The following is a 19,519-nucleotide window of genomic DNA, read 5'->3' as shown; positions in this document are numbered from 1 at the left end:
CGTTAAAATTGATGATGATCGATATTCATTTTATTGGTTTTCGTTGGCAGAAGAGCGTGTTTTCTATTGTCGCCCAAGGAATTAACATTCACAATGCCTTGCCAAAGATATTTTGGAAGGAGTGAACTGTCATGAACAAATTTCCCCTCCTACAATTTTTTTTTATTGACCTTGTAGGCAGACAAGCATACGGCCCACCTGGTGCTGAGTGGTTACCGTCGCCCATGGACTACAGCAATGCCAGGAGCAGAGCCAAGCCGCTGCCTACCGTAAATTCGTACCTACCGTTCAATGACCTGTATATACATGTGTTCAACCTCGAATCAGTAACCCCCCCCCCCCCCCCCCCTATTTTGATAGCACGTTCAATACGTTGAACCACGAGCTTCAATTAAACATTGTAATGTATATTAATTAACATATCACGTATTTATCTTCGGTCTTGTTTCGCGAGACCAAACGAACAAAGATCTTTGTATCCTTTGTTTTAAAATGCGCATGTTACTCTTGTATTCGTCACCTTATCATGTGACATACGAAATCGATTTATTTTGTTAACTTAAAATCGATACAAATAATTATATAGATTCGGTCATGAACTCGTTCGGATTGGGGTATCATTGTTTTGCTTATTTATGCTTATAATACTTTCACACTTTATACTTACATGTCAATGAAAATTTTGAGAGTCCTTTATGTCTCAAGGTATCTGATGGCAATAATTTTGTGTAGATACCGCAATATAATTAAAATAATCGTTCACTTCTTGTCTAGATTTAAAATCGAAAGTATGATTTCATTTCACGTTGACACACGCGTCTTTCATATCCCACTAAAAACTATACAAGTTTATGAAAAATAAACAAACATTTATTAACACGTTGACTGCCGTGTAGGTCACCGGTGTCCTACGCGGCGCACTGAAGTAATTATATCGATTTTTGTTATGTACTAAATTCTACTAAGTTCTTCTTGTAGGCGTCCTACGCGGTTCACTAAAGTTATTATATCGATTTTTGTTATGTACTAAATTCTACTAAGCTAATGTACCTATATTTTAATCTTTTAAGTCAGTAAGAAAAAGATTCATTCTCAGTATCTTCAGATTCGTTTTTCCCAGAGTCTACTAGATATTCCGCGCTTTAATAAGATGATCCAAAAAAGAAATCGATATAATTACGTCAACGTTTTAAAGATGTAAATTCTGTATCGGTTTTGTTTCATTGAACAAAAAGTACTTTGACGTCGTTTACGTTGCGGGAAACCTCAATAAAACACATGTTTTCCTTGTTTATGATTTTAAATCGAACACAAAAATCAATCCACGTCCCTTCCCTTCCGTAATATTAACAAATATTTATTCGTAAAACAAATATGGCTACGTACCGATAAAGGAGACGCGAAGCGATCGTTTCGTGATTTTGTTTAAAATCACGACGACCTTGTGTGTTCGACAATGAACCTCGACAATGTTGTTGAGACACCCATTGTCTTAACGAAAACGGGCTTATTCCGCATAAATACGATACGAGGATAACGCAGCGCGGGCTTAGACAGCGCTTTTAATTCTTTATTGCTGTTTGTGTTGTACCGTTAAAGGGTATTGTTACTGATATTCTTATTCTAATTACATTCAGTCAGATTTATATACAGTAATTTACCCAACCCGGCTCTTTGATAATATGATGATGAAGACAATTTAACGGCCGTCTGGTGTAGTGGTTATTGACATAGTCACTACACAAGGGGGTCGCGGGTTCGAATCCCGCCAAGGGAAGATATTTGTATAATAAATATAAATGTATTTTCCAGGGTTATAGATGTATATTAAATATATGTATGTGTATAATAAAAATCTTACATTTATTTCCGTTATCTGGTACCTGTAACACAAGTTCTTTACGAGCTTAGCACGGGAACAGTTAACGTGGCGTGATTGATAGTATATATTAATTTATTATTTAATGTGTATTATAACAAATCACAAATCAGCATAAAGGAGGAGGGGACGGCTTAAGTTCGAGGCTGTCGCCGGAATCTCCCTTATCTACCCGTATCTTTTGATGACAACTAGACTATGTTCTGCTAGAACCTCTGACGGAATTTAAATTTTATAGATTCTACAATTAAATTTCTTAAGTTTGTATTTAAAATTCAAAAACGAATTATTTAATAATTCGATCAACATTTTGAAAATTCGAAATTCAGATTCAAATATAATACAATAACAAAACATGAAGTTTCATTATAGGTATAGTGTTTTATATGTATTTATGATTAATAAGAATAAAACGGGAAGCTATTTTCCGTTATGTATTTTATCTTATACATATTATCATGACCATCTTCCTAGTCTACCTACGTCGACTTGTATAGGCATTAGTTAATAGGATATGTACCACCGCATCCGATGTGATTATGATGATATCATATCAGGAAAGTCGAAACAGAATTCCGCACTGACTGACTTAAATTGATGGTTCTTTATTGTACATAGAAGAAAATATGTAATAGAAAATTTAACACTATATGAGTTTTCTGCAGCAATCAAGAAAGCTATAGAGCGAAATTAATTATATAAGTGGTTAACCTAACAGAATACAACATATTGTAACCAATATGTTTAATTTTATTAGGTACTTACTAGCTGAGTTCCGCGATGTTACCCGCGGTTATTGTCGTACCGCGGGTGACGCCGCGGGGCGAAGCTAGTCTAAAAAACGTAGCCTAAGTTACTCCTTATATCGTCAGCTACCTATCAGCGAAAGTCCCGTCAAAATCGGTCCAGCCGTTCCAGAGATTAGATTAAAATAGAGATTAGATTAAAAATTGTAAAAAATATTATTTTGGTGTATGTTCTGTATATATATTCATATGCATGTAGTAAAAAGCGGTTATTTCAATATTACAAACAGACACTCCAATTTTATTTATATGATGATGATGATGTTGAACTATGAATGAATGAACGCTAAAAGTTAAATTACCACCTACCTCGCAAATACTTCATCCAGTACTGCATTCGTGAAAACCCTAATAAAATGTCTGGCTATATATTTTTTGCATGAATATGTGTTTGACTGTTGACATAATTCGTCCAATTTGTACTAATTCAAAAAGTTACATGGAACTATCGCGTGCCTCTTTATCGTCAGCTGAATCTAAATTAACGAACCTCTTGTGTTTGACGTACTATAAACTCGCAGACATTTTCTTTTATTGTGTACTTTTTAAGTTTTTGTCAGTCATTGTTATGTTGCTGACATCGTCGCAAGATTTCGCCGATTGTAACACAGATACGGCTCTCTAATGATCGCAACGCTAATTTTTTTTTGTTATAATACGATTCCCATCACTATTGTTCGAGAAAGGAAACAGGTCGCTCATAACAAATATGTTTTTATTATTCCTCAATGAGCTCGTGTTTATAACACGGAAAAAATACTGTACAAAATTCATTTTTGGAATATCCGTCAATGTAATACGCAAAATGATAGAAGCCATTGATATAATTAGTTAATAAGTCGGTAAATTCCAGTGTCTTGATAGCTTAAATGATTATTAAGTCGTTACCAAGCGACTTGAATTACAAAAAAAACATGGCTCTTGTTAATTTTTTTGAAGTGGACGTTATTAAAGTGAATAGGGATGTCAACTCTAGTTTTTTTTTTGTTTTAAATTTAACTAAAGAGGAATGGGTAGACGAGAGCTTGGCTATCCTGGTTAATAATTGAAGACATGAGTGGATGAGGGGATATCATATAATTTGTTAATTTTGAGAAAAGGGGCAACAAACTTTCGTTACTTCTACTTTTTCTTTGCACATAACTTCATCACATGCCATTTCTAAAAATAGCCTTTAACTCGGAGCTTTAAGGTATAATATGGTTTATAGGCACATAACACCTTCATTCAATTTCTTAAATTTTTTGAGCCCATAAACTTCACGCAAATATTGCCTCTCAGACCTGAGGTCAAATCTGTTTTATTGTGTAATGTCCCCATAGACACAGCCCACTGAGTTTCTCGCCGGATCTTCTCAGTGGGTCGCGTTTCCGATCCCGTGGTAGATTCTGCGAAGTACTACTCTTGCTAGGGTCAGTGTTAACAACACTCCGGTTTGAGTCCCATGAGCTCATCTACACACGTTAGGGCGAAGCTGAAATAGCCTCTCAAGGCTATCAGCATAGGTAGGAAAAAAAAAGAAGTGTAATGCCTGTCCCTTTAAATGGCTTCTTCGCGACAAAAATAGTCATGATGGTACCTACCACTGCAGTATCATAATACGCCAATAGTTGCTTTGTTATGAAAATGTATTTATTCTCCGATTTAATTGATAAAATTATCACAGGATCCTTCATTGTTGAAGACGGTCATCATAGGTGTTAAGTACGTATTTCCTTATAAAAAATAGTATCTGCGACATCTAAAACCATGTCATAGACCTATCCTATACGAACACAGTGGGCGGGCGTCTTATCATTAAAGTAAAATTTATAAATTGTCTTCCTAAACAGTTCAGTGTCAACGAATCGGCAATAACAAATTACATAAAATTATTATTAATGTCGCAATCTTACTATGTTCATCTCAAAAAAAAAAAACGTAATTATAATGGAAAAACACATCGAAATACAAGGGGGACATTGCATCATCTCCTCTCAAAAAGCATAATAAAATCGTAGTACAGCTCAGAGTTTACGATATAAGAACGATCCCTGCCCTGTCTCTGTAAGGGTGTTCAACTTTATCAGAATGCGGGCAGACGATTAAAAAAAGACCTTCCACCGGAACAATGGCTCTTTGATATAGGTACATACTAGTATAGTGAATACAGAGACGCACGCAGTTAGTTGTGTCATCATGTTAACGTAGTCCCCACTGCGAAGGCCCACCGATAAAGTAGTTTCGCGATAATTTTAATATGGCGCTCGCCGTTCAGACCGCTCTACCGATGTATGAACTCGTTGTAGCCTCGAAAATAATATTTTTAGACGCAGGAAGGTTCTCGGGTCGTTTTCCTCGTGCATGCCGTCTACATTAAACATGATGCACGTATGTTCGTCGGGAATATTTTGAATTATTCATTGAGTTTTGAACAATTCACGGAGCGCGCGCAACGCAATTCCTCATTCGAACATCTATCTCTACCTTTATAGTTTATTAAGGCTGTTCAACTAATTCTCTCCGCTATAAATCTTTATTATTAGTTGAAGTTTGTAGAAACCGTTTTTTTTGTTGTTGATGTAGTATTAATGTATATATTAAGTATATGTCAATTTACGACACCAATCATGGCAGTTCCTTTATTATTCACACGTTCATACCATACAAGATTAAATCAATCAACTTCTAATTATAATAAAATATATTTACTGATTATAATTTACGATGAATTATTTGGCAGTTTTTGTTGCCGTTGAAGACAGATGAGCATAATATGGTCTATATTATAGACCGTCTATATTATAGACCAAATTATGGTTTATTTGCTGGTTTGTGGTTCCCGTCGATGGACATCGACATTGATAGCGACAACCAAGCAGCCGGTTATCACACAGAGTTATTTTCAAACCTCGTATAAAGGATGAGATTTAGGGCATTGTAAGCATTCAGGAAACTGCAAAAAGGTACTCCACTCCAAATCTGGGTGGTACGTGACAGAAATGTCTTTGGAAACACACTAATGAATCCAATAATTCCAGGTAGTGAGAATGAACTCTGCTTCGGTGGCGGGTGGTCCGATAATAAGAAAGAGATGACATCATTTTTGCAATTCGTTTAACTATAGCTTTGCTTACTGCACACAAATATGCGTTTGATAAAAACAATAATTATTGTTACAGGTCCACCAAGATGACGTAATAGGATTCGATATATCGAGTAACGGGAAATTCATGATGTCGTGCTCATCAAAGACAGATTTGGTGATATGGGACCTAAAAGGGCAACAGCTTGAGAAGCTAGACACGTATCTGATGAGCACTCACGCCGCCAAGATATCGCCCTGTGGCCGTTTCGTCGTCGCCACCGGTTTCTCGCCAGACGTTAAAGTAATGGAAGTGTGTTTTACGAAAACTGGAGATTTCAAACAGGTGTCAAAGGCTTACGAGCTGACGGGACATTCGTCGGGTATATACGACGTGGCTTTCGATGTTGACACGTCACACATCGCAACAATATCCAAAGACGGCACGTGGAAGCTATACCACACAAAGAGTGAGTACCTACGAACCAAGTTTTATCGGTTATTCCGCGATGGGTTAATGAATTAATGATTCACAATAATAGAATTAATAAGCGAAGATGAATTATGTACCGTTATTGAGGCTTGGACGTGATCGTAAGAATGTAAAAAGTAGGTTTACGACTTGTGACGTCACCTTTAAATGTAAAGTATGGCCGTATGTGTGTTCTTTATCACGTTATTAATTGCGCAGAATTCTTTATGAGGAGAAACAAAGTGTTCTGACTAGTTGAATGACTCAATATAACCCAAGCCAAAGCTTTAGTGATTTATAATTGTCGAAGCTGCTAAAATTATATTTATATTTATTTATTGATACATCATTTTATTCAATCGTCGAAAAGTGAATTTGACAAATGTATATTAAGCATCGTAATTTTCACAACAAACTTTCGAATGTTTCTTTCAAACGGCATGTTGCAGCCAAACTGAGTTTATTTTAATTAGACGTGAGTTTAAACAATAAATTCAAATGAATATGTACATGACAGAATTCGTGTTAAGCACGAGCATCTCCAGTGCCGAGAAACGAACGGGATAGTATCCAATTATTTTGTTGCAACAAAAGCAAACGAGAAAAATTGCGCTTAGTGCGAGTTTCTTAACGTTCTCGATAACGTAAAAGTTAATCCAATTTTGTATGCAGCTGGAATAGCGCCCCTAGCGGCAAACGTACGCAAACGATCCCATTCCACACAAATCGTCTTCTCACAATAAAACGGTATAATCTCAAAACTTACAAATTTTACAGGAGGGTCTTTTAAAGGTTTAACATGTAATATTTTTAATATTAATCATATTTGCAACATTTTTGTTTTACCAGTTACATTATCTGTCTTTTAAAGTAAGATAAAATTATGTTTTATTTATTGTATTAATTTTGTTAATAGTAGATAGTCAAACCAAAGGTAAACTAAAAAAAAAAAACATAAAACTAAACTACGCTCTTTTGACAGTATTTATGAGAAAAATACTGGTGATACCAAATGTTTACTCGTGTTAACTCAATTTCGAATTATTTTGGAAATTGTACACTTTTAATGCGAAGAGGCGAAATATGAGTTAACTTTTACGTTATCGAGAACGTCAAAAAACTCGCACTAAGCACACTGCACGTGTGATGTTTACGGAGCGCAAAGCTAGCGCATCGGCCACATACTCCGAGCGGTGTTACGTTACATTATAAGCTGCGAACAAACAAATAACAAATGTGTTACGCAACATCTCGGGTATCATTACAATCCATAATACATGAACGAAAATATTTTGATACGTAACGAATTGCGTTAATCGATGCTGTTTCACAAACAGAAGTGTTTGCGTTCTAGTTTTGTTTTGTTTTTTTGTTTTTTTTGTTTTTTTTTTGAACTTGTTCGAATTTAGAATACAGATAGACTTGATGACGTAATTCAAGTTTTCTTGGATCGACATTTTAAATTACTTAATAGGGAAAATACCTTTGATATATCCAAACGGCTACGACAGACGCTCTCCGGACTTACCCGTTGATGATAATGAATATTTGTGACGTGTTTTATAGAATTTAAAGTCCAATCACTTTTTTCATTAGAACATTGTTTTCTGTTTGTAATCTCTATCGTCTAAAATAATTAATTTCAAGGTACTTTTAGGGTTTTACGATATTTGAATGAAAACATTCAAGTTCTCAATTATTCCTCTTTGTTCTTCATAACTTACCCGACATATACGAGACAAGATCAACTTGGGAACCAATATCTTATACACATATACTGACTCCGATACGGGATTAAACCCGGAGCTCTTGACATGGGCAGTCAAGGTCCACTAACCAAATAGATCAACTTTTATTTTTCTTGCTTATATGGGTGGACGATCTCACATCCCACCTGATGTTAAGTGGTTATTGGAGCCCATAGACATCTACGATGTAAACGCGCCACCCACCTTGAGATATAAGTTCTAAGGTCTCAAGTATAGTTACAACGGCTGCCCCACCCTTCAAACCGAAACGCATTACTGCATCACGGCAGAAATAGGCAGGGTGGTGGTACCTACCCGTGCGGACTCACAAGAGGTCCTACCACAACTAGACGATATTTGTACTATTGTGTAAAATTGAAAATGATGTGAATGGTATCAATGAAAATTTTAATAAAACCAATAGTGTAATTGAAGATGACACGAGTATTTTTTGTACACAAAATTACTATCATTATTATTAGAGAATAGCATTTTGGAACTTATCAAACAATACTGGATCAGTTATTTTTTTTCAATTCAAAATATACGTTTTTTTAAATATTAAATACATATTGATAGAATCGGTCTCCTGTTCGAATTATGCTAGCAATGGAACGTCAAAGTAAACACACATTTTTTACGAGTCACTAAGAATTCATACGTGATTAAATATTTAATAAAACTCGATACATGAATATTTAGTCATGTAAATCGCATGCTCAGAAAAAAAATACTGTGTTTGCTATTCAATAAAACGTTACCGGCAAGGAGCAACACCTGTTTTACTATAATGATAATCCTATAATAATACTAGCTGACCCGGCAAACATTGTTTTGCCATATATAAGATTTCTAGGGAATTTCTAGTGTAGAAAAAAAAAACTAATTTATTGTAAGTGTGTAAGGATGTGGTAAATGAGTGAAAGAGGTATGTAGTGCTGCGAACGATGAGGGAATATATAATAAAAATAATAAAACCTCATTCAATCACATAATACCTCATTATAACAAAAAAATTTGTCCAAATAAAAAAAATATGTTAGGGGTGGACAACCCTAATCACTTAGGGGTATGAAAAATAGATAGTAGCCGATTCTCAGGCTTACTGAATATGCATAAAAAATTTCATGAGAATCGGTCAAGCGGCTTCGGAGGAGTATGGGAACGAACATTGTGACACGAGAATTTTATATATTAGATATCGATAGGAAATTTGACTGCTCGTACTATACTATACTGTATTGAGTCCGTATTGTCGGTCGGGCTTGTGGGAAGCCCACACAGTGTGTATCACATTCTTGAGGTGACGCCGCTTAATTTATATTTTTAGTCACGAAAAAATTACAAATTCCATAATTGGAGTTGTGTCATTATAGAAGAGAAAAATGAAGACTTATTAAAATCGTTGTGATTTGAATCCCGATGTAACGAAAAAACAACTCTAAAAAGAGACAAACAGTACTAACTATAGAGCTTAAGCTTGCTATAGAATGAGACAAAACGCTTCTGTAAAATTCACTTGAACCCGTGTCATTCCCGATCCTGCGGACAGAATGGAAAGCAGTCGACGTCGCCCAAAACATGTCATCTCGGATCCTCCCGATCCACTAACGGTGCTTTTAGGTACTTCAAGCACTGGTCACCGTTCTCGTCGAACCCGTCGCTTGCGACGAAGGGCTCGACGAGTAAATTAACTCTCAGACACAGCCCACTGAGTTTCTCGCCGGATCTTCTCAGTGGGTCGCGTTTCCGATCCGGTAGTAGATTCTACGAAGCACGGCTCTTGTTAGGGTTCGTGTTAGCATCGTCGTCATATTTGAGCCCCGTGAGCTCACCTACTAGCCACGGTTACGCTGAAATAGCCTCTCAAGGCTATCAGCTTAGGTAGGAAAAAAAAAGAAAAAAAAAGAACCCCTGTGAATTGCACGTTTTTTCTTAAATTACATTTTTAATGCAAACAGTACTAACTATAGAGGTTAAGCTTGCTATAGAATGATTTTTTTTTTTTTTTTTATTGCCTTTGTAGGCAGACGGGCATACGGCCCACCTGATGGTGAGTGGTTACCGTCGCCCATGGACTTCAGCAATGCCAGGGGCAGAGCCAAGCCGCTGCCTACCGCTTAATACTCTCCATAAGCCTCGTTTGAAGAAGGACATGTCATAGCGCTCGGGAAACACCGTGGAGGGGAGCTCATTCCATAGCCGGATGGTACGTGGCATTCTGTAAAATTCACTTGAACCCGTATGAATAGCACGTTTTTTCTTAAATTACAATACACATGAATACCCGTTCTAGTATTAAACCAATTTTGTATCCGCAGTCGATTACGTCAGAGGTGAATCTCCCCACGTTTTGGAGACGGGGAAATACACGCAGACCGCAAATGCACCTCGCATCGCGCTATCGCCCAACGCCGAAGTCCTGGCCGTGTCTGTTGATTCTTCAATAGAGTTCTACGACACGTATACAGGGATATTATATGACACCGTGGAAAATGTTTACACAGGTAAGTAATTTTCTAGAATAGAAAACCATTAGCAAAAAGTTAAGGTCGAGGCACTGTGTGCTTAGTGAGAGTTTCTTAACGTTCTCGATAGCGTAAAAGTTAGACCAATTTTGTATGCAGTTGGAACAGCGCCCCTAGCGGCAAACGTAGGCAAACGATCCCATTCCATACAAATATGAGCTAACTTTTACGCTATCGAGAACGTTAAAAAACTCACACTAAGCAAAGAACAAGAGCGTTATAACAGACGGCGTTATCGCTTAAAGCTATGTCTTCCGGGCAATCTTGTACATACATATTGTGTATGCGATTCGTGATTTTCTATATAAGCCATGTAGAGTTTGGTGGGAATGACGTCATCTCGAATCCTCCCGATCAACTAGCGGTGCTTCTAGGTACTTCAAGCACCGGTCACCGTTCTCGTTGAACCCGTCGCTTGCGACGAAGGGCTCGACGAGTAAATTAACTCTCAGACACAGCCCACTGAGTTCCTCGCCGGATCTTCTCAGTGGGTCGCGTCTGCGAAGCACGGCTCTTGCTAGGGTTCGTGTTAGCAACGTCGTCAGGTTTGAGCCCCGTGAGCTCACCTACTAGTTAAGGTTACGCTGGAATAGCCTCTCAAGGCTACCAGCTTAGGTAGGATAAAAAAAAAAAGGTGGGAATATGTCAAAAATAAAGTATGTATTTTCATATTTTTTTCTTTCGATTCGTAGATATAATAAAAACTACTTCTACAGTTTAATCTCGGCTTTGCTGTTTTCATTTTATGATAATAATATATTATCCGACATCTCGAATATTCGAATAATTCACAATTTCCCTGTACACGGACGACTGAGGTGTTGTATGTCGACATTTCAATATTTTTCTATATAAAATATTTCTTGCATAGTGTATTCTATGTAGAGTTTCTATAGTTTTTTTGTTATCTCCGTAAATTCGCAGAGGATCTCTCTATCTCCTTGATGTTAGTGATTATCAGCGCTCCTTTGCATATTTACTTAGTAACCATAAATGTGTACCTATAGGCTGGATTTTCATTGGCATAGCCGCATCGCTCGATACGAATACATTCTACGTCTTATTCTTTAAACCATTGGCATGTGGCACTGTGTAAGGCGTCTTTAGCCAAGCGACGGTCTACCGCGAAATTGGCTTCATACTTTATTTAATATAACACAAGAAGCTACAGAAATACTTGTACACCGCTCCACGTGCGACATGACCCGAAGGTCTATTTTAGGTCCATATAATGTAGCTGTTCTCTATACGTCATTCAACTATTAATTGTTATAGTTCGCGTTGAGTTGTTCTGGTTGCTGCCAATGTTATGTCTATTTCGGTTCCAAAACTGTGCTTACACAAAGCACGGTTTTGACGCTTAGAAATAATAATAATATGTATTTCACTTGAGGGCAAGAACGAATGCCGTGTGAGCTATTGTTCATTTAATATCAGACCCGATAGAAGTTCTATTCAAACCTCAATATATTCCTTTTAATTTATTAGGGTAACTTGTTGAATGTGCTTCCTAAATTTTGGTTTGGCTTTTACGTTTCCTAGGTAACACCACCCTGCCTCTTTCTACCGTAAAGCAGTAATGCGTTTCGGTTTGATGGGTGGGGCAACGGTTGTAACTATACTGAGACCTTAGAACTTATATCTCAAGGTGGGTGGCGTATTTACGTAGTAGATATCTATGGGCTCCGGTAACCACTTAACACCAGGTGGGCTGTGAGCTCGTCCACCCATCTAAGCAATAAAAAAAAATATGAAATGGACAAATAGGACCAGCTCTTTTCGAGGTACCCACTTACCATGGAACTGCATTGAATCTTTGATTTATCTAGATTGTTAAGGATCGACAGTCATGCTGATCAACTGTAGCAACTAGGCAATATATAAAATACCACATCTAGTTCGTTTTGTGATCAGACAGCGTCTTCTTTGAATACTAAAACCTATAAATGACGTCGTAAATCGCCCTATCCATTGAAACATGAGGTCGCAGTCTCAAATGTAACAGCCGACAAACCCTTTGAATGGTTGGGATTACCCGATGGTATATAATTTATATACCATCGTTTATATAATATAAACGATTGTACATACGCAATCAATGAACGTAAACAAATACTGATTAATATGTATTATATAGCCTTCGCGGGAAAATCACAAGAATTCGGTTATTTGCAATAACATCCTTAATTCATTTACGTTAGTTGAGATTTGTTTGTAAATTTAATACGTCAGTTTATGTTAATTCGATTCATTGGAATAACATTAAAACTGACCTATCTATATATTAATACGTGAAGCAAAAACTTTGTATCCCTTTTTACGAAAATTGTGCCGACGGAGGAGTATGAAATTTTGCACACTTATAGAGAATATAGAGAAGAAGTGCATAACGCTAATATTTTTTTTAAATAATGCGTAAAATATACATTAAATCAATAAAGAAAACATTACACACACTACATACCATGTATTTGACGCACACACACATGCAAACTATTTATTGTCAAACTTTTGTTCTTGGAGTCTGTTGTCAAATTGAGAATAGATTAAATATTGTGTGTCTTTGTTAATATTTTTTATAGTGGCGAAATTTGTGATTATAGAAGTATAAAATACAATCATAATAGTGTACAAACTTACAATTCCAATTAATTATAGTCGAATTTCGACTACTGCGGGACCTCTAGTATATTATTATTATACAAGGTATTCGTACGCGAATTGATTATTTAACAAACATCCAAGGCTTCATCGATCAGGGCACCACCTACCGCCACTCATTAATTCATCCAATGCTATTTTAGGTCGCGTATAAAAGTCTCTTTTTAATTACGTAACATCCTTTAGACTTTACTGCAACGTATCATGATTTTGTCCGACAAAACGTGTTTTTCCGTCTTGTCGCGGCCTTTTTATTGTGACCTAATTGATATGTGATATAATATGGTGTAGTCATTATCTATACTAATATATAAATGTATTGTGGTTTTTACGGATGTTCCGTTATAACTACTGAACCGTGCATTTGATTGACTTGAAACTTGGTATCCATGTACAAAATACATGTACTTAATGGATAGGCTATGAGTGCGGAACTCCCTACACCAGTTGCGGGCAGGGACGTCTTAAATTAGGATGGGGCCCTTGGGCACACAAGAAGTTGAGGCCCTTTTGCAAAGTAAAATAAGCGAATTATAATTTAAAAAAAACTGAGTATGACCATTTATTATACTTAATCAAATACAGTATAATATAATATATCATTAATGATATTAGAATTGATTGATTTAGAATTGATGATATTAGGTAATAGAATTAGACTGGTTTTTTGGTTACGATTTCGATAACGGTTTCTTTCGGGATTTCTGTTGAGCAAAATCTTCTATTATAGGCATAGTATATGTCTTGTAAATAACCTTCTGATTACTAATTTGTGAAAAAAGTGTAATGTGCCCGACAAACATGTTTTGAGAATAAACGTGTGAGAGAAATTGTCGGTCTTTCGGGGCCCCCTGAGAATGGGGGCCCTGGGCACGGGCCCCGTGTGCCCTTATGGTAAAGACGGTATTGGTTGCGGGGGCGTTAATGATGAGAATCTTTGTGGGGGTGAGAAATAATAATGTTAATATTAAATGCCCAACGAAGCGGACGGATACAGCTAGTTTGTTATAAATGCCAGTGAATGTAGCCAGCGTAACAATGTTTGTCATTGGGGTTGGGCAGAGGAGAAAACTAGGTGTTCTGCGGTTACTAGAGTATATAAATATTAGGTCAATGATGTTGCCACTTGGAGAGATTAAGTCGAAGTATCAGTAGTAAAGTATAACGCATGCTCCAACCATGACGCATGACTGATTTCCAGCAGAAATAAGTAGAATATTTGTATGTAAACTAACTTCATTCTTTTTGGGTTTTTTTTCCTACCTATTCTTGTAACCTCGAGGGTTTATACTAGATTCACCGAACCAATAGGTGAGCTCAAAGTTTCAAAGACCAGAGGTTAAGTTTCGGTAGGAAAGAATTTTTGCATCCACTAGTTGCTTTAATTATATATGTTACATTGAAATTAAGACCTAACTTAACAGACCAAAATTGTTTTCCATCAATACCGAGGTAGTATTTATTATAACGAACAGTTTTGAGCTCCACAATCTGTCTTTAAAAAGTGTATAAAACATTCGCAGACGAATTTAAGTGAAATCGTTTTTGGAACGAAGTTCCTTACGGCAGGCTTGAAGGGGATAGGGATTTTGCTGCGCGACCGAACTGAAAAAAATGTGATAGTAAAACCGTAAGAAAAAATCCGTGGAAAAAAGTGCGTGGAATGAAACCGTTAAATGAGACGTGCGCAGGCGCGACAGTCGCATACACAAGCGAGTAGTGTATAATACCTTTCTCTTTCTCCCTCTTTCTTTTCGTTCTCTCATCCATTCTCTTTCTATTTTACGTAATTTATTATTTCCTAAAATACTGAATTTCCTAAATACTTTCCTGTACTTAAGTAAATAAAAACTAATCAGCAAAATTTAAGAGAAAAATCAAGAAAACCTACATAAAATTGAGCACGATTTTTTTTTTGCAAATTGTGTCGATTCTACATTAGCCGAAGGAACCTCGTTCCTACCTGGTGTCCCACGACACCACATCTTTCATTTTTTAATTTAGAAAACTGTATTGTTATCGCTCTCGTCCTATGTATTTTCTTTAATAATATGTTGTTAATAGTACACCGCAACATACCTGTTGTATCTTTATCTGTCCAGAATGTCGGGTAATTAAACGGTTGTCTGGAAGAGATCGCTTTTAGCGATAAGACCGCCTATTGTACAAATGTATTATCTGCTTGTCGACTGTTTTCTGATGTTAAATTTATTGTGTTTTGGTGTGCAATAAAGTATGCTCTCTATCTCTCTCTCTCTCTCTCTCGTCCAATTTCAATACAAAACGATCATCTAATCTCTATCCTATTTAAGCTTACTCGTAAAGAACGTCCCCGTTGTTATTACAGGTCTAGTTAACTACATGAAGTTTGACGCAAGCGGCCAGTATTTGTTCGTATGCGGCGACCGAGTCGTGAGGGTGCTCCACAACGTTTGCGGATACTTCACGACCATTGAGAGTTGCAAAAGACTTCTCAAAAGTAAACAGACCTCCGCGACTGTGGAACGTCTTCATAAAACAATACAAGATTGCAAGCAGACCTTAAAGAAATTCGGTAAGTAAGGGTAAAGAGATATCTCTAATTTTGCACTAATTAGTATTTTTTTATATCGTATTTCCTAGGCCGTATCGTAATTTATCTACGGACTGATTATATGTGTAATAACAATTTTACAATCGTAACAATTGTAAGTAATTAGAACGGTGATAGTATTTTCCCAATGTTTATATTTGTAGGTAGTTTTTATTATTATGTTATTATATCTCGAGACGATAACGAAATAATCACAAAATTGCATTTATATAATATAACGTAGGTAATTAGTTTTGTCATAATTTTATTTTGTTAAGTATGAACTTACAGTTTAAACCAATTAACAATAATTTGCAGACATTATGTAAACATTTCGTTTATATAACTTTATTTACTTGACAATTCGATGTAAAATTTAAAACATTCGTTTTCACTTTGTTCGACATGTCATTAGCAGTTTCTTATTGTGAGCGTGTGTAGATGCCCTTTCAAAGGTGTTCGAATTTGAAAATATTATTTTTCAATTTTGTAATAATACGGTACATTTAATTTTAGGTAAGTATTGCGAACGGTTTTTAGGAACGATCTCTTGATGAAAAAAAATATGTTTGTGGTTATTGCATTTGTATTTTGTAAAATGTAGAGAAGTCTTAATACAATATTATTGTAATATTTTCATTGCTCAATAAGTAATAATAATAGTAATCTCAAAAAAATTATGATATCTTTCTAATTCAGTCATTATAGATTCATATATTAGTGGTAAATAAAAGTATCCGTTTGAAATGGTAATCTAATTTTGACAACTGTTATGTATTTTGATGTATTTGAGTCAGATTTCTTGGTCAAGTGTCACTAAGAAATCAAATCCTGTTTCCTATAGAAATATGCATAAGTCTTATTCCACTAAGTGGTAGATGGTAAGTAGTGTGTTCTTATTAATATTCGATTTGGTTTACGACCGGAGCATGACTTGGACCTTAGGAATAATGAACCTTTTTATTACTGAGGCAGATGGACGAGCTCACGGCCCACCTGATGTTAAATGGTCACCGGAGCCCATAAACATCAATCACGTCTATAACGCCGCCTACCTTGAGAATCAGTTCTAAGCCCAAGTTTTTACAGTACAACGGCTGCCCCACCCTTCAAACCGAAACGCATTACTGCTTCATGGCAGAAATAGGACTCTTTTTTTTTTGACTCACATGACGCCCTGTCGCTAGTTAACTTGGGTTAGAAAGTCAGAACAGGAATTAGTGGGAGGGTTATGTTAGAAGATAAGATACCGCGGAAAGACGATATAAAAAATAGTAATAACTGAAGACATGAGTAAATGAAGGAGATATGATACAATTTGTTAATTTTGAGAAAACGGGCAACACACTTTTGATGTACGTTTTCTTCGTACATAACTCTTTCGTCACATGCAATTCGGATTGTCGATAATCCCATTCTTACGGATCGTTTGGAACCTCTGGGTTTGCGGAGGGACTTCGGTTCCCTCTGTATTCTGTACCGTGTGCTCCATGGGGAGTGCTCTGAGGAATTGTTCGAGATGATACCGACATCTCGCTTTTACCATCGCACCGCCCACCACCGGAGTAGAGTTCATCCATACTACCTGGAGCCACTACGTTCATCCACAGTGCGTTTCCAGAGATCTTTTTGTCACGTACCATCTGGCTATGGAATGAGCTCCCTCCACGGTGTTTCCCGAGCGCTATGACATGTCCTTCTTCAAACGAGACCTGTGGAGAGTATTAAGTAAACGGTAGGCAGCGCCTTGGCTCTGCCCCTGGCATTGCTGACGTCCATGAGCGACGGTAACCACTCACCATCAGGTGGGCCGTATGCTCGGCTGCCTATACGGCAACAAAAAAAATATTCTAAAAATAGCTTTTAAACCTGGAGTTTTAAGGTCTAATATGGTCTATGGGCACATAACACCTTCATTCAATGTAAAAACTCACAAATCTTACAAATGGTACTTTACCCCTTCATCCACTCATGTCTTTAACTATAGTAACACGTGTCATTTATTTTTGTAACGAAAGGTCCGTTTTATTTGGTATTAGCATCAACAATTCGATCTTTGTAATTGACCTTCAATAAAGTTAACCCCATTCTAATAGCTAAAGAAGTTTTTTTGTTACGATATTCTTTTCAAATTATAAACTTTAAATGGCCATCCTGTGATATTGCAAAAATGTCGCTTAAACCAAATAGCCTCGATATGTAATTTTTTTAAATAAAAACCTCCGTTACTTATATAATAAGTAAATTCTCCGGTTAATTAAATTTGCATTTGTATAACGTTCTTGTAATTCATTCACATTTTATGTAAGAAATATTACTGTGTGTGTTTTATTTACTAACGAAAACAATGTTTCAGTTGTTTAATTTTTAAGTAGGTAACTACGTAATACATACTTTTGTTTCCATATTATTGAAATGTGTTTGTTACATTGTGTCTCAATAATAAAGTTTCTTATTTTTTTTAATTATTGGTTTCAATTGTAACTCTTATTGAATACAAAGTTAAGAGTTTGTGATTTTGGGTAAAACTGTAAATCAGATAATATTAAACGGAAATAAAACAAGAAAAACCAGAACGCATAAAGTTTTATGTCATAAAATTACCGCTATACGATTGATGGACGACCGGCTTAGTAGACAGTTCTTCTAGCATCGCTAATGATTATCATTCTTGCCTGGCGTAATTCAGACGAGGATCACCCGGGATCCGTACATTACGATTTTTTTAATATTTTTATTGCCGTATAGGCAGACGAGCATACGGCCCACCTGATTGTGAGTGGTTACCGTCGCCTAAGGACGTCAGTAATGTCAGGGGCAGAGCCAAGCCGCTGCCTAAGGTTTAATACTCTCCACAAGCCTCGTTTGAAGAAGGACATGTCATAGCGCTCGGGAAAGTTCAGTTCATTTCGGATCAGTGACGGTCAATATTTGGTCGACTTGAAAATAATTAGTTTACATTGCAATCCAGGATTATTCGATATTTTGGACACGTATCACGACGGCCAGCAGAGTATATTAAGCAACTTGTTGTTCAGGGTTGGGTCAATGGTAAAAGATCTCGTGGATGAAGCCCCATGCGCTGGACTGATCAAGTGAAATACTTTACCAAAACCCGACTTAACGAGTACGTGCGCCAAACGTCAGTTTGTGGATTATGTACATCTGTCAAGGCTTTAATTAACTAGGATTTCACACGACTACGACTGCTCTGCCAAGAGCAACCGACTATGATGATGATAATTGATGAACTTGTTAGAGCTTCGATGATTCGGTACTGCTGGCACTCGGGACATAGGTTTCGACGTGTTTTTTTTAACCTTTTTGTTACTAGCGGTGACTATAGTCAACGGCTAAAAACACCGCCCATATGGGAGGAATGACTATAGTCACCGGCTGCGAAATACTTTGCAGCGGGGCCTGCGGTAGCGAAAGCCTTAACTGCGATTGATACTGTACCGATCCATGAGGCTTGACCTTTTTATTGCCCACCTGGTGTTAAGTGGTCACTGGAGCTCATAGACATCTACAACGTACATAAAAGCCGCCACACACCTTGAGATTTGAGTTCTAACGTCTCAGTATAGTTACAACGCCCTTCAAACCGAAACGCAGAACTGCTTCACGGCAGAAATAGGCCGGCTCACAAGAGGTCCTACCACTAGTAATTACTTGTTTTTGTTACCAGGGTTTGTTTTTTATTACGCGATGTCATTCCTTCACAGTGGAAGTCAATCGTGAACATTTGCGATTGCGATTGATAAGTCATTTCAGACGATTCCATCCCCT

The 19,519-nt window shown here is 36.8% G+C and overlaps 1 protein-coding gene across 1 annotated transcript in view; it reads left to right on the top strand.

The window, feature by feature from the left end:
* The window catches only part of LOC101737318 (transducin beta-like protein 2), a 79,779-nt gene extending 61,584 nt beyond the window's left edge, over positions 1-18,195 (top strand). The window contains exons 4-6 of the mRNA XM_004932074.5: positions 5,847-6,219; positions 10,291-10,476; positions 15,506-18,195. Of these exons, the coding sequence (XP_004932131.1) occupies positions 5,847-6,219; positions 10,291-10,476; positions 15,506-15,720 (774 nt within the window). The 3' untranslated portion in view covers positions 15,721-18,195. The remainder of the gene's footprint in view (positions 1-5,846; positions 6,220-10,290; positions 10,477-15,505) is intronic.
* The last annotated feature ends 1,324 nt before the right edge of the window (positions 18,196-19,519 follow it).

Source organism: Bombyx mori, chromosome 8, assembly GCF_030269925.1.
Source record: "Bombyx mori chromosome 8, ASM3026992v2".
Lineage (NCBI taxonomy): Eukaryota > Metazoa > Arthropoda > Insecta > Lepidoptera > Bombycidae > Bombyx > Bombyx mori.
Note: the sequence above shows the minus strand (reverse complement) of the source record. Positions and strands in the feature narration are given on the sequence as shown.